Source organism: Thunnus maccoyii, chromosome 10 (genome assembly GCF_910596095.1).
Source record: "Thunnus maccoyii chromosome 10, fThuMac1.1, whole genome shotgun sequence".
Lineage (NCBI taxonomy): Eukaryota > Metazoa > Chordata > Actinopteri > Scombriformes > Scombridae > Thunnus > Thunnus maccoyii.
Window position 1 is genome coordinate 18,326,254 of NC_056542.1, and position 16,527 is coordinate 18,342,780.

Genomic DNA, 16,527 nt, shown 5'->3' on the forward strand with positions numbered 1-16,527 from the left:
CCAATCAAATAATATTCCTGCGCAGTACGGCCTCCCAAATTCAGCCAATGAGCTGTGGGGGAGGGCCTAACATATTTCGTATCAGAAAATTTGTGAAATTTCCAGTGTGGATATTCAGGACTTTACTTTCTTAACAGTGATATGAATGTCTAAAGCTTACTGAACGATGATTTCTTTGTTTCTAGCAGGTTTTCTAAAAGCTTATCTTATCTTATCTGTCTTATTAACAGTGGTGGAAGAACTATTCAGATTACTTACCAAATCATAAGAAGCAATACTACGGTGTAAAAATATTTCGTTGCAAAGTCCTGAATTCAAAATGTAAAAGAACATAAGTATGATCACCAAAATGTAGCCTACTTTAAGAATAGAAAGCAAAAGTACTCGTTATGCATCAGTGTCATATTATTATATAGCCAGTTTTATCATTAAGTACTGAAGTTTATGTTTAAATGACATTTTACTGTTGTAGTTTGTCGTGATTGAGCCGATTTGAACTAATTTATGTAGCTGAATCTACAGTATAAATTGAAATTAAGTTAAGCTTTGTATGTAAAGTAACTAACTGAAGCTGTGATAAAAAATATATATAAAATAGAGTCAATTATATAATAAAAGAGTAAAAGTAAAATATTTCTCTCTAAAGTATATACTCAAATAAAGGATAATTACCTAAAAATTACAGTTTTTAATAAATTACACCATTAGTTTTCCAATAGAAGTTAATAATAAGATCTTTTTAATGTAAGTTGCATTGAAATTCTAATTGTAGTTCTATTCTAACACGTTTCATCGTCGAGTCTGTATTTGTTTTATATGTATAATTGTTTTATTCTTTGTTAAATTGTCTCGCCGTCAGACTTCAGATTGTTACATTGTTGCGTTTTTCGGACTGGTGGGATTCCCAGGCAGCAAGTCCCCTTTCCGGAAATGACGCAATGTTGTGATTATTCCAGGAAGACGGGAAAGCACTGAACTGCGTCAACAATTGTTTTCATGACACATTTGGATTCCAGCCGCTGTTGAACATGGCAATCGGGTATGTTTAAAGCTTATTATACAACTATGGCGAATAAAACAACTGTTGATGAAATTTCTATGTTTGACGTGTGTTTTAAAGGGTATCTCGAGAGACAGCGTTGCTAACTGTTTACGTTAGCTAACCTTGTCCTGCTCTGTTTTTCGTCGAGGACGTTGTATCAGTACTAATATAGCGTTCTATATTCAAGTATTTACACCTAAATATGTTTTGTTCAGTAGTTTTATACATTTCTTAGAAACTAACATCTCTTAATCTTATGGTTAAAGTGTAATTGTATATTTTAAAGTATGTAGCTAACGTTAGCCGGCTAGCTGCATAGCTAGATATGATCTCTGTTATCACACAAGGCCTCGCCTCGTAGTTTGTACTTGCCAGCTGACAATTTCAGCCACTAGCGTTAAGTTTAGCCTAATGTATATGCAGCGTTAAATATCAGTTTGACGACTTTTGATATTGCTAAGAATGGCAACCATATTCAGTGAGTTACGGATCATCACCGAAGGAAATATTTTGACTGTCACAGGCCCAGTGATGTCGGGGAATTTTTTTTATCAGCTCAGTCCCTAATGGAAAAGGAAAGTCCAACCTGAAGCAGAGCTCATATCAATCATGTGGTCCTCTTTTTAAGCAAAAGTCGGTCATGTCGAAACGAGTCTGTCTCTGATGTCAAATAAATTTGTGAATAAGGTGGAGCTGTGACAGTATTCAGCATTAATAGACAGGGATATAAAGTGGTCTAAAAATAAATTCAGATGTATTCTAATGCTATTTAAGTTAAAGCAAAGATATCATGCGGAACGATGTTTAAAATAATAGTGATTTTCATTCATTACAAGTTAAATTCCTAAAGTATCAGGTGTAAAGTGTGCTCACTGATGATGTTAGCTTCATCCTTGTTTACAAATTCATTTTTTATTACCTTGAAAGGTAATAAGGTGTGTAAGTAATGGAAAAAGTTTTATCTTTGTTCACAAATGTGTTTTCTTATTTCCTTAAAGGTAGCCTATATGGTAAAACTGGAAGAAGCCAGCATCAGAGATAAAAATAAATACAAATAAAAAATTGGCATGGGAACACCAAACCAAAATTAACAGTTATTGTTGAAATTAAACCACATATTTGCCTTTTCATAGAGAAAAACAAATTTTCCATGTTTGGGGAAATTTAATGAGTCAGAAAAGATTCCTACTTTCACCCAAATTTGAAGGATCCATCCAGTAGCCCCCAGTAGCACACTATCCAGTTCATCCAATGCATATGTATCAGTGTTTAACTCGGTTTTCAGGGGTCCCCGTCAACTTGTAAACTAGGAAAATATTGCATAACCATGTATGACTTCTGCAAACTCATCAGGTGGTCATTACTTCTTTGTTAATTCACCTGGAACATTGAAAATGTCACTGCAATGTGAAGAAAAATGATATGGGGTGTTACAGATAATTGGATGTAATTACCTTCAATTTGTTGCGTAGTTTGTCTTGTGTTTGCAGTGACAAACTCTGACTTATACTGTAAACTTGGGTATTATAGTACCTTGCCTAGGTTTATCACTGACAAAGAACCATTTTGTTCATCATCTGAAAGCAGCTTCCTGGTTGCAAACTTGGACATTTTTTGACTGTACGTCATGACAAGGACTGACAGATACCATGAGTCAGTTTTCCCTTTGTAGACAAGTTCTTTCAAAGCATTGCCTGTATTTTAGATATGTCATCTGCTCTTGTTGATTGATCAAAGAACCTTGGACCACAAAAAAACTGCCTGTTAGATATAAAATTGCTACTCATTTCCTGAACAAATTTATCTACACTAATCAAATTAACGGTGGTGTTACAGCATTTTGTCCATGAACTTGTACTGTCATTGCAAGTTATGCAAGTTTAAACAAAGGGAAACATATCTCATATGCAAACACCATATGGCACTGTTGATGTTTTCTTTCAATTTAACATAGAAATGTCCATTCACTGGTTCAGGCTGAAATGATTGACTCATAGGCCTGAGTTTCGATTTAGTGAGAAACCATGACAGATGGTAAAGGAACGGACTTCGTAATATGGGTGTGAATTGAACATTAGTCAACCTTTGTCCTTTAATAACAACCATATGTGCCATCTGAAAATCTAAACTTGGATATATATTTGAATATCAAATATTGTCAGCCTAAAACTGAGGACACGCTTTTCATATTAAAATGTATTTTATCAGCAAAGTATAGAAGTATGGTTTAAATATACAGTTAATTAATAGGATAACTAATAACTATGTAATTGAAGTCTCACTTGTCTATTGAAATAGCAAGTTTCGCTGAAGCATTAAACATTGGGTTGCTGCTTCAGTCACTCTAATTTATTGTAAAGAGTGGTATTTTAGATTTTTCTGTGGTTAAAGTTGTCTCTAATAGTATACCCTGTTGCTTTTCTTTTCCTGTATAGCCAGTGCTGAGTGATTTATGGCACTGTTCCTGGACGGGACTTTATTAGGCAACAACATGGACACATCAAACTTTGCCCACGTCATCTTCCAGAATGTAGGGAAGAGTTACCTGCCCCATGCTGCACTGGAGTGTCATTATACCCTGACGCAGTTCATTAAACCACATCCAAAGGACTGGGTTGGCATATTCAAGGTAAATAACCCTATTCAATGTATTATAAAAGCCTTTGAGTTAGGTATAAATTAATGTCGGTAGTCGTAGTATAAGTAGTAGTAAGTCTGTATTATCTAATGACTAGAGAATATTGTGTATGATGTATTACAAAATAAATCTCTAACATAATATATGATAGCTGCAGCCCCTCCCCCAACCTCCCCTCTGCCAAGCTCTTGGCAGAGGGGAATGGAGCTGCTTTTTGACCCCACCACACCACACACTTGAGTGTCCCACATGGATCTGGTTATAGGAGGACATTAAATCCAATACAGTGGCAGTAATTTATTTTAGCTTCATCTGTAGTGAAAGATAGATGTAGGCAGAGGCATATGGCTCCAGGCTTCTCTAGACCAACATGCTTTTTACTTCCCAGGAATGAATCAGGAGCTGGGATTAAATCAGACCGGATCACGAAAATCAGACTAATGGTTTTCTATTTGTTGTGTTCTGCTTGAATGTGCTTCTAGTATTAAGAGATTCTTTGTTGTTGTCATTACAGAATATGGCTATGTTAAACATTTGAGAGAAATTAATTGGCTGGCTGTTTTTGTTGCAACAATGTATTTCTACATTTGTTATAGCAAAAGCATACATGAAATTACTGAGGTTACCAGTTAAACCTGTACAGTTGAGAAAGAGGCTTTTCTAATATTCTGACCCCTTCTTTATGTATAGTATATATGACATTATATATATAGATAGATATAATGCAGTCCAGTACATCACCACCTCTAACTAAGGTCTCAAAATTTACGGTATCGTTTAATGCAGGGTTAATAACTGTTCTTGTTTTTAAACGAATATTCAAATAATATTTTATAACTATTGGACAGAGTAAGACACGTATAAATTGCAAGCACACACTTCATGACTGCACATTTTTTCATTGAGTGGAAGTCAGAAATAGACTTGTATCACTTCTTCTGCAGGCATAATGTAATGCCACTAAGTTAGCTCAGACAAAATGTAGCAATTTTGCCTAAAATGCCTAAGATTTAAACTGCTGATGTCCTTGTGACATTAATGAAATCCTTACATTTATTTAGTGTCTGGAAAAATTAGTATCCAGGAAACAGTGTTCGTGCTATTTCTAAAATGGATGTACACAGAGTTTTTTGGCTGAGCCTCGCTGAGAAATGAGGTCATGTTAGGCTACTGGAGGTGGATCAGGTAATGTCTGGAGGCTGTTGAAATACTGCATTCAGCACTCTTGTTGTAGCTGGATACCACCCCACATTGTGTTTAGCCTTAAGGAAGGCACCAACTGGCAGTATAGATCTTAAAATGACTAATTTCTCGAGCCTCTAAAACACATAGTTGAGATGGAAAAGGCTGAGTACAGGGTCATAAATTGTGTAAATGTTCCTGGCAGCGCTGACAGATGAGACGATCGGTGCCAAGTTCTCGTGTTTGCATGTGATACCTGGACACCCTGTGTATCAGTGTTAGCTTCTTTACTCACATTTAGTTGCTACTGGCTCCCAGTCAAAGAGAGTGGATTCCTCTACTGCTACTTCTGATCTGAATATAGTGCATGTTTCAGATATGCTTAGTTAAATGACACAGGTCAGACTATAAAATATCATACGGTTCAGTCAGCTGAAATGTGACTTGTCAGCGCAAATGTCAGTAAGTTGGTTCAACGAATTATAAGTTTGAAGAATCCTTACTAGATTGAAAAGGAATTAAATTTAATGAATGCTTTAACATGTCAGCCTAACATAATTTACAAATGTTTAAATTACACACTTTTACTTGGCACGTCAAACCTAAACCAAATATGCCACTGATGATAAATAGATGGGCGACAGATTCTTGCTCTTGTCACGTGGACAAAAGCAGCATTTGGTCCTTTGAAGTTGGAACATTTACCATACTGCGTGATGCGAGCTGTTCTAGGGTTCAAGGAGGAATGTTGTTGGCACAGGTTGTTAGAGTGGCCTAGGAGAAAGCAAACACAGCTTTATAATTAACCTGTCTCCGAGCACAGCCTCACTGTGTGATTCATGAACAACTCGCCCCTGAATTTATTCAGTCTGACTGGCACATGGACAATACATTACCTCCTGCCGCAACATTGCCACCGGCTTCTGTCAGCTTTCTGTAAAGTATGACTTGGTTGGAATGCTGTTGAAATTTCATGTTTAAACTAAATACATGTTGCTCTATGATCATCTTGTAACTGCTTGTATGCTTTCTGAGATTTTAGTCTCGCAGTGTGGCCGGTGTTACGGTTTAAGTCACCGGTCCTGTTTTTATTATGGTGGCTCTACAACGTCTCTCTCCTCCTTTTTATACACATTGTAGGCCAGTCGGCTGTAAGTGAAAGAGTTCCTCAGAGTTTTCACCCACCACCACCTCTGCAGCTCTAATGAGTGGACTGGTGAAGGCTAGCCTTCAGTAATGACACTCACTAACTAGGTGCATGTTTTAATTGCTTCCTGTTCTTTACTGCTGGAGGCTGGAACTGCACTGGTAACAATTGGGGGTTTTGGAGCACCAGGGCCTTCTATCTCTGGCTCTGATGAACACTCGCAGTATTGTAGCTGTAGGCTGTTTGTACACGGGTGAGAAAGTAAACTGCCCAGATAGTGAAAAAACACCTGCCTACATCAAAAGCAACATGTGTTGCAACAGTATATTTAAACATTATCAGTCTGCATGAATATTTAAAAGAGAATTTGCAAGTTTTCTAAGTTGCATCACAGTTTTAACTATGATTTGTGGCAGATTGCTCTTGATTTAGTCGGTTATGACTTGTTGTGGATGCATTCGTGTGCCTGAGCGTGCACACCGAAAGCCAGCCAGCTCGATGTGACTCTGATTTTGTTTGACAGTTTTATGGCAGCAGGCTGAAGTCATGGATGTATTTTCTGTTCTCCCCCCTCATCAGTCATCAGTTAACAACACATAAAATACGTATAATTACATTTTGGTTTTCATTTTCAAGTCGCCTATGTGTAAAATTTTCACCTATTTCCCTCTTCCTGTTAGAAGTGAGTTGTAGCTACATTTCCACGGTTAGGCTTGTTCATGACATGGGCCGGGCGACATGCAGATGGTGACCAGGAGTTGGAGTTGTTCACAGAAATTAATCCTCCTCTTAGAAAAAAAAGAAAATCACATTTGGCATGTTCTTACGCTATCATACCAACATATATTGAAAACTCTGTGATTACTGTAATAAACAAGTTTGAGATATTTTGGAAGTGGCACTGTGTGGATTCTAGGAAGTCTCCCTGTTAATCCTCCATTGTTATTATCTTACACTGATGTGGTGAGAGCGTCTGGTTGAATGGATTCCCCACAATGTCTCATAGGTTGGTTGGAGCACAGCGAGGGACTATTACACATTCTTGTGGTCGCCTCTCCCCGAGAGCTATGTGGAAGGCACCGCAGTCAACAGAACAGTGGTCTTTCAGGGTAAGATCATACCATAGTTTTATATAACTTTGACACCTTTTAATAACCGCATGCCACAGGGCCATTCAGAGGATTGTTAAAATCCATGAATAGAGTTAAATGAGAAACTTTCCGCACACATCTCTGTTCAGGTGTTAATGACATTTCAGTTTATGTATTTTTTTTTAATATTGTTTTTTTAGTACTTTATTATAAAGTAATGGAAAGTGACACAAAGGGGAGAGATACATGTCTTAATTGCTTTTTTTAAATTTAAAACCCACAATATCACAAATTCTTAGTGTTCACCTAGCTCACTTAGACACTACAGCACAACTTTTGTGTACTTAGTTCACAATCTTGGTACAAAGGTCTGTGTTTATCATTATGGATGAATATCTTTACCCTCACTCTTCTGTGCTACTATACTGAGTTCACTGGTTGTCATTCTTCCCCAGGATATTATGTACCCAATGACGACGGTGAGTTCTACCAGTTCTGTTATGTGACCCACAAAGGGGAGATCCGGGGAGCCAGCACTCCATTCCTGTTTCGTGCCAACAGCCCTTCAGAGGACGAGCTGCTGACAGTGGAGGATGAATGCAACTCTGACATCCTGGTGGTCACCACCAAAGCTGGCTTTCTTGAGGTACAGCATTCCTCAGCAGCTAATTTAATCTCTAAGCTCATACACTTTGACATGTACACAATGCTCAGCTGTGAAGAATATATATTATTTGAGCTCAATGGTGTACTTTGTTAGTAGATTATTAAGTGATTGGCCTAAACAGCTTGAACTATTTTTCTGCACAGCAAAAGATGGAAGAAGCCCAGAGAGAGAAAGACGAGCTGGTCACAAACATGGCTCTCCTGCAGCAAGAGAAAGAGCAGCTGGAAACAGAGAAGGAGAGCCTGCAGAAGGAGTGTGAGCAGGAAAAGGAGACTTGTGCCCAGCTGAGAAGGGAGAACCAAGTAAGCTGTGAATGAACTGAGTCAGCTTTTGAAGACAGTAGTGCCAGCAGTAAGGAGGGGAAAGTCATGTTTGTTGCTGCTTTACTGAATGAAACAAAAGAGCCTGTTCCTTTTTGTTTAGTTGTACTTAGTTCTTAATTGAACAACACACAGTGGCTAGTAATAAGTCATATTATTGTTTCTCTTTTCTACAGCTTGTAGTTCTTCCAAGGCCAATTTTACATTTGGCCAAATAGTCTCTTAGCACCCCCTAGCGAAGGACTGCGAATATGCAAAGCTATCCAAACTCGTGATCCACTAAGGGAATAAATCAGACTCTGACAGATATGAATGTCTGTATTATCAAAGTTGTAATTCAGTTTTTTATGGCATAACATTAAGTCTTAAAAGCAGTGTCAGTAATAATTCATTTTGCTGTCCTTTGCCATAAATCTGCTGGTTTTAAAACAGCTTTCAGATGAAAACATGATTACAGATTTTGTGGCTGTTAATTTTATGGTTATACTTTTATATGTTTTTTTTATGTGGTGTGAATATAAAGATTCCAAAATTCTGCCTATAAACAAACTGTAAAAAAATCATTTCCCTTTGCTTTTTTGATGTCATCTTTAACTCTCAAATCCTACCAACATATTTAAAATACAAGGACTACCGACCAGAGTAAACAAGAATAAACTACTATAAGAAACAACAGTCATAGCAAAATGTTAACTTATTTCTTCTCAAAACATTACGTTATGTAATTGTCACCTGAAAAGGAAAAAAAAGATTTCTTATTTAAGGAAAGTTAGTTAATTTCCACATTGTGTAAAATGAAAATATTTACTTTTCTTTAATACAAATTGCAGCTTCTATCCGGAGTACAATCTCTCCACAAAGTCTTCAAAATGACTGACAGAGTGCGTCCACCCGCCCTGATGGTGTGTGATACTTAAAATGGGGACCCATGGCAAACATGAACTCAATAAATAGTTCCGTCTATTAAAACTGCAAAGGGGGAATTGGTCGCTTTTGAATGGCGTCCCCCAGGACCACAATACATTGGTATTTTTAAAAAGCATTAATTAAAACAGAAAAAGAAAATGATATGGAGCCATCAGGAACAAATTGATTGATGGAATAAAGCACCTGTGAGATATGACAAGTATAGCAAGCATGACAGTAAACCTCTGGGGTCTGCGGGTACCCTAGCTGGTAGGATTAAGGTTCAAGTTTTAAAACCTTGCATAATGTTCATTTTTATTCAGACTATAACTTTTCTGCACACATTTTCTGCAAGCTTCAAAACAGACAGAATTTAAGAAGCTAGTATTTTTTGCCATTTCAGACATTAAACTCATCCAGACCTCTGTAGGTCTTGGTGCACTCTGATGTAATAATGCATATCAGATTTAAAAAAGCAAAAATAAAATAGCACCTGCAATACTAATGTGCACCATTCATACTTGAGTTAGATTGATGCACATCACCAAACAGAATCATTCCTCTTCAGTTTTTCACCTCTTTAGCATCTTGATAAGTCTATTTTTTTACTCCTCTGGTTCCCAACAGTATATTTTATTGTCTTCCAGGAGTTGCAGAATTCTGCCCAGGCCTTGCAGGAGGAGAAAGAGGAGGTTAAGATGAGGCTTGAGGAGGCCACAGCCAGGGTGTTACAGCTGGAAGAAGACTTGATTGGGGTCACCCAGAAGGGTCTACAAAAGGAAACTGAGCTGGACAGGTAAGTTCAGGATTTGAAGAGTGGTTGCAGATTCATTGAGTCGCTGGTCATGTTTTCATGCACAGAGATTTATGTTTTAACCTGGTTGCTTGAGACTTTGGGGTTATAACCAGGGTGAACTAATCAATTATTCCAAACATTGAATGTTAACGTAGATATTGTAAAGGCTGATACAGTGATGACTAACAATTTTTATGACCTGTTCTTTAGTCTGAAGGATAGAGTGAAGAAAGTTATGGCGGAGAAGGAGGCACTTGAATCTCATCTCAAGAATGAGAAAGATGAGAAGGAACTATACAAGGTAATGTACTAGTAGTATTAACACATTTCTTGTATTTATTTCCTTAAAAGAGTTACATTCTGATAATGTGGCTCCTTTTAATCTTAAAAAGTCTTGTGTCATCACTCAAAGATTAATAACAGCATAGGAATGGCTAGGTTCAGGTTTGTAGCAATAAGGAACTCTCATGTGACTCACATTTTCTCAACGGGTTGGTTGTCAGCTTGGGGGGTAATGGGGTTAGCAGTGGTTCAGTTACAGCATTTTTATAATATTAAATTCCCCAAAATTGGATGTCCAGTTCCTTGATGTTTCCTGTTTTTTTGTTTTTAACTTTTTACTCCTGTGATTACTTTGCATACTTTTGCCCAAACATGTAGTCTAAACAGGGCATGCCTTTTTCTGTCTTCCTTTGGTCCATCTGGTGTTTCTGTCTCTTTGTTGTGGTGGCACTGCACAGGAACTGGGAGTGCCACATATTTTACTGTCGCCACGGAAATTGCGTCAAACACCAATACCTAATTTAACTTTCACCATAACACTGGGGCTGTTGCGCCAGGAAAACTTTATGGGCCTATCTCAATCTCTGTTTTGTAAAGGGGGTCATGCAACATTTATTTTAATAGTCATATGCCCTTTGGTACATGATCGTGACTGGTGTTGTATAAATAATATATTTATTTTTATAACTTCTTCTGCGTGTGTGTGGCCATGTGTTTGCATCTGTGGGTGTGTGTACGCTAGATTCACCTGAAAAACCGGGAGCTGGAGAACACTAAGTTGAGTGCGGAGCTGCAGATGCTTAAGTCTGTGGATGTGAACAAGGAAAACACCATCGCTCAGTTTAAAGAGGAGGTGGGACGCTTGCAGGCGTGCCTCACTGAGAAGGAGAAACAGTACAGAGAGATCCTTGCCAAAGTTTCCCCCTTGGTACAAATATTTCGTTTTAAAGCTTAAGAGTCACAACACCTACATACTTTTGTCATATACAGTGTTGAATGTGATTAATCCGTAGAATATGAAATTATAACAATAGGGGAAAATCCTTGCCAGGCGGAAATGGAAACTTCATCTAAAACGTGTTTATTTCATGCAGGGAGATATGAAGGCTCTGAAGGAACAGCTGCGGCAGAAGGAGGAGCAGCTCCAGGCCAACCAGCAGCAGTCCTCTTTGTTGGCTGCTGAGTTGAGGGATGCCTCTAGCACCCGCGACCGCACCATGTCTGAACTGTACCACATGAAGCTGGAGGCCGATGCCCTCCGACAGGCCAAAACTGAAGCTCATGCCCAGTGTGTCCGCCTGGAACGCCTGGTAGAGCAGATGAAGGCAGATGCCAAGCAAGAAGCTGTAAGGATGATAACAAATCTGCATACCAAGCTTTATTAATATAATTAATTTTATATGAAACATTACATCACTATTGGACATATTTAATGTCACGGTAGGCAGAAGTAGGTCATGTGTGAGTGTAGAAAAACTCTAGTATCCTATGAACCAGAGAAGTAATGCACAAGTAGATAAAACAGCTGAATTCAAAGTTTTGATACTTGGTTACATGTACAAAATCACTTCTTGAATGATCAAATAGAAATGTTTGGCCATAAGTACAATGAAAGCGTGTATAATGAAATGATATCTCAAATAATAATAATAATTATATCCCAAATAACACATCCACAAGAGCCTTTTACTGATGGCAGACATATGCCAAGTTAACCAAGCTTTTACTGAGGAATCATTTGGTGGCACCCCTTTTGAAAACTGACACTTACAATTAAAGACTTTATCGATTAATCACTCACAATCACAAGGGAACTTACTGGTGATAACGATTATATTTCTATCTTTACAATTTAAAGGGGTCTTTGCATTTGGCCCGTTACTGTGTTTGGTGTCTGAACTTTTCTGATGTGATGTTACCAGGCCAAAGCAGAAGAAGAAGCTGCTGCAGACCCAGCTGTTTTAGCAGAGCTGCAGAGGGAAGTGGAGGACCTGAAGCTGCGTCTGCACATGGCTGCAGAACACTACAAGGAGAAATACAAAGAATGTCAGCGACTGCAAAAACAAGTGCTTAAACTCTCCGAACAGCAAGGGGTAGGTCCCACCAGATACCGGCCGACGTGCTACAGTACATACACACCCCCGACAAGTGAAAGACCAGAACTTGCGATAGATTAATACACCAGAATACGGATGTTTTGATAAGAATTACCTGTGAAGCACACATACTAATTCATCTTTATCAGCTTTCGATGTAACATTTACACATACACTTTTTAATATCTCTTTGTAAAATGAATACACTTTTAATTTAATTCGCAAAATCTCAGTCACTTACTTTTGTTATGTCATTTTTTTCTGCACTAATTCACAATTTCTTTCACTGTTTTTCTTATTATTACATTTACAACTAATTATCAATACTCAAATGAATTTTATTTCTTCCTTTCTATAGGATCAGAAGAGAAGCTCAGCACAAGAGGCCACCACAGTACCTGCATCTGTGAGTCCAGACACATCTGTACCAGGTACCCATGTTAAATTATACCAAATTTTAACATTTGACTTTATAATGGACTCTGAACTTTTGATATATTGGAGTGGAGTTGGGTTGTAAAGACATGATACATAAAAATCTGTATCCATATATTTTCAGTATTGTTTTTTCATGCTGTTCATACTGTAAACAAGTCATTTAGATTAATTTCTTAAACAGTTCTGCTATTCAAAAGATGAACTGAGAACAAAAAAACTTAGGTATACATTTTGTTGCTTTGCCTCAGCAAACTGTCTGACTTGCCTTCATTGTCTTCATAGGGAGTCCAGGTTCTGCTGATCCCATGCTGGAAGCCATCATCCAGGAGAAGCTCAAAGGCATCAGCAGAGAGGCGTCCGACAGGAACGATAAATACAGGAAATGCAAGCAGATGCTGATGGTAAGAACTGTATTTTTTTGCATCCTGTTACTGGTTCATGTGTCCCCAGATGAGATCTTGACAGCCTGTTATGAAGGACTCATGTAGTACAAAGGTATGATATGTGTGCTCTCTGCATTGCAAGATAGAGGAATCTGATGAAAAGTGGTTTGGTTGATTTCCATTTAGGAGGAGAAGGAGCGTAGCTGCATGTTTGCTGATGAGCTGGCCAAGACGGAGGTGAAATTTAAGGAGCAACTGAAGACCAATGAGAACCTGAAGCTGCAGTTGGCGTCAGAGGAAGACCGTTACAAGGTTGGTTCATCCTAAAGACCGTTGAGTGTTCGGACACTTAGCACAGCACTCAGGCTGCCTTTGGACACTTCCATGTTTTTAACCGCTTTGTATGGCTGGTCTAGCTCAAGGATCAAGCCTTTGATGATATCTCTCCCCTTGAACAGAGTCCTCTCTGACAGTGTTGTTTATGAGCAGGCCTATCTGTGAGACGACATTTTACTGCTGTTTATGTCAGGCTCTGGAGACGAGCTAAGCCCAGCTCGGAGGAGTCTTCTCCAGTTGCCTGGCTAATGCTGTGCTTGGCTCAGGTCAGGCGGATATTTGCTTAGTGTCTCAGAGGAATTCAAACAGGTTGTTTTGCTTTGAGCGGTATTGTACATAAATCAGTCCTCAGCAAAGGGAAGCATTTTATGGCTGAGATCAATTAATGTCATGCACTGAAGTCTGCGAGTATTTCAACAATGCATTTTTCAAGTCAGCAGCACATGTCAGATGATTGAGAATAGAAAACATGTCTTCATTCCTTTCTTGTTTGTTCTTTTTTTTTTTTTTACACCAGAGCCAGGTAGCAGAGAAGGGACGGGAGCTGAAGGAACTGAAGGACACACTAGCACTTGTTGTGAAAGAGAAGGAAAAACTGGAGGGGGTTAGTGACAGCTTTCATTTTCTCTTTTATAGACTTCTTCCACCCAGAAAATTCCCAGAAAAGTGCCATTCCCCTGCCATTTTCCTTCTCCCAATCTGGTCTGTGTTTAATATGCCTCTCTAATTGTAGAAGCAAAGTAAATGAGTTCTTGTTTTCCATTCCATTACTTTGGACCACAGCAAGGTCCTCTCTGACCTAAAATATTGCTTCGAGGTAATGCTGTTACAGCTAAGAGGAGCAGAATGACCCAATTTGAGGTTTAGACTGTAAATTAAATTGGCGTCTGCAACTAACATCAATAAAACACCCGAGTCCCGTTCCCTTTGAAAATGAGAAGAGTTTCTTTTTTAATGAAGGCGCTAATTAAACTGTGTGAGCAAGAGAAAAAGCAAGGAGTCACAGCTCAGGAGCTGCTGTGTGATTATGAGCAGTGATGCATTACTGGGATGCATAGAGATGTGGAGCTCCTTACTAAATACATTGATGCCCATGGTGGCATTTATTTTTTGCCTCTGGTCTTTGTTGTAAAAATAGTTTGAATTCTGCCATTGCTTCCCCAGGAGCTTCAGAAGGGCAGCAGCAGCAAGAAGGGGGATCAGGGGGGCAGTGAGAAAACCAGCATGGAGAATATCCAATCCAGTGTGCCTTTATTCCTGCAGTACCCTGTCCCTTACACCCCTGATGCCCCCACCCCTCTGCTGGTCTCTCAGAGCCCCAGCAAGCTGCATTTTGGGAACCCTTACTCCATCTCAGACTCAAAAGGTTGGTTTCCTTTTTCAGAAAATAACATATTCTGTTCTGTGTTTTTCAGAGAGTGTTTCAGAATCTGTCTATCCAGTAACAATTGCAGAAATTATTGATTTTTGTTTACAATAACTATGTCTCCCCATGCAGATGAGGCAGATGAGGAGTTCTCAGATGACCAGCTGCTTAGACTCCCCCCTGTGGGCCCGCCTTCTTGGGACAGCAATGTGGTGTGTATCCAACCCACCCGCAATCACAGCCGGCCAGAGGGCCCCGAGGAGTCCGAGGAAAAGCAAAACAACAATGTAAGCCTCACTCCCATGCTCAGTGTGCAGTTAAATACTTATGAACTGACTTCTTTTTTCTGAGTGTTTGTGGATTTTTAAAAAAAAAATGCTGTTCACCTTTCTTTTCAAGGGTAATACCAATGAACAGCCCACAGCAACTGAAACTCACAGCCCATTTGTGAACGATGGACAAACTGCCTTTTGCTTTGATCCCAGGTAACACACCCTCACTTGTTCCAACTCTCATAAATGCAGTCCAAGTTTGCTGCACCCTACAGTTTCTAAACCTGTGCATTGTAACATGTGTAAAGTGTTTGTTCTGCTGCACAGCCCCCTTTTGTCAGTATTAGTTGAGCAGCAGGCCACCCACGTCGCACTAGACAGATGCTCTTTATTAGCTTGTGCTCCTGGTTTGCCCACATCATCACTTGACTGCTTATTAACATTTGCTTTCTCTCCCTCTCTCTACCTTGTTTATCCTCTGTCTTCCCTATCCCGTGGGCAGCATGGACATGAAACGATGTCCACTGTGTGAGGTCATCTTCCCACCCAACTACGACCAGAGCAAGTTCGAGGAGCACGTGGAGAGCCACTGGAAAATCTGCCCCATGTGCAGTGAGCAGTTCCCGCTGGATTGCGACCAGAAGGTGTTCGAGAATCACGTGCTCACCCACTTCGACGGCCACACGCTCAACTTCGACTAGAGAAACGGAGAAATTAGCACATCCAGTCTGCCTACTTCCTGTCGCCACCGAAATAAATCACTCTGCACTCTTTTCTGCATGTAATGGTGTGAAGATCTTTAGGACTATAATGACTTTCGCTTTGTTACTTCAACTTAGAGAAACACTTTGAAGTGATGTGACATTTTAAAATGGCATTCTAATTCTGTGTATATCGCAGGGCTATGGGATCTGTTTGCAAATCAGAAGTTTTTTTTTTTTATAGGTGAAAGATTCATTTGGATTTGAACAAGTTATTTAGGGGGATAAGACTGTTGTACGTACATATGCTGACTTAAAATTGACTCGGCTATCACAGATCTGTTAGACTACAGGACGTAACGAATCAGGGAAAGAGATAAGTGTTTACCAAACTCACATTTGACCCCTACAACCAAATGCTTCCCCCTTAAACATCACTGTACAATTCATTCTTGCTCATTCTTTATAGACAGCAGCGTTGGTGCACTATATGCAGTCAGGGAGAAATCTTGTGTGATTACATCAAGACATGATTATACAGAATATCATCAGATCATCTATTTTAGAATAATTAAAGCCAATGATATTGTGAAAACCTTGATACTTTGTGTATGATATAGATTCGTTTTCTGTTAGGTTTCCATTGTTTTGACTTTGATTATTTAGTTGGGGTATTGTGTCAGAAACCTTAAAATCTTCATATCATGGACTAATCAGTGCATGCTGAGCTTCTGTTCAATTTCCCTCTTTTTGTTCTTTGCTTTTACAGTTCGTAAGTTATTTTATTCATAGATATGTTTCATTTGTTAAGTGAGTTTCATGTATCTAATATTAACTAATAAAGTCTGTTTGAAACTGAATTGT

The 16,527-nt window shown here is 38.9% G+C and overlaps 1 protein-coding gene across 2 annotated transcripts; it reads left to right on the plus strand.

The window, feature by feature from the left end:
• Window positions 1-929: 929 nt before the first annotated feature.
• Window positions 930-16,523, plus strand: tax1bp1b (Tax1 (human T-cell leukemia virus type I) binding protein 1b). 2 transcript variants are annotated; one of them, XM_042422854.1, is made up of 18 exons: window positions 930-1,039; window positions 3,478-3,671; window positions 7,016-7,118; window positions 7,556-7,746; window positions 7,911-8,069; window positions 9,641-9,789; window positions 10,000-10,090; window positions 10,814-10,999; window positions 11,166-11,417; window positions 11,994-12,164; window positions 12,526-12,598; window positions 12,888-13,006; window positions 13,175-13,300; window positions 13,842-13,928; window positions 14,489-14,690; window positions 14,823-14,977; window positions 15,090-15,175; window positions 15,465-16,523. In XM_042422854.1, the coding sequence occupies exons 2-18, from the start codon at window positions 3,495-3,497 to the stop codon at window positions 15,661-15,663; spliced, it is 2,526 nt and encodes an 841-aa protein (XP_042278788.1). In that variant the 5' UTR covers window positions 930-1,039; window positions 3,478-3,494; the 3' UTR covers window positions 15,664-16,523. The 2 variants fall into 2 exon arrangements, with proteins under 2 accessions (XP_042278788.1, XP_042278789.1); XM_042422855.1 differs by lacking the exon at window positions 10,814-10,999.
• Window positions 16,524-16,527: the final 4 nt, after the last annotated feature.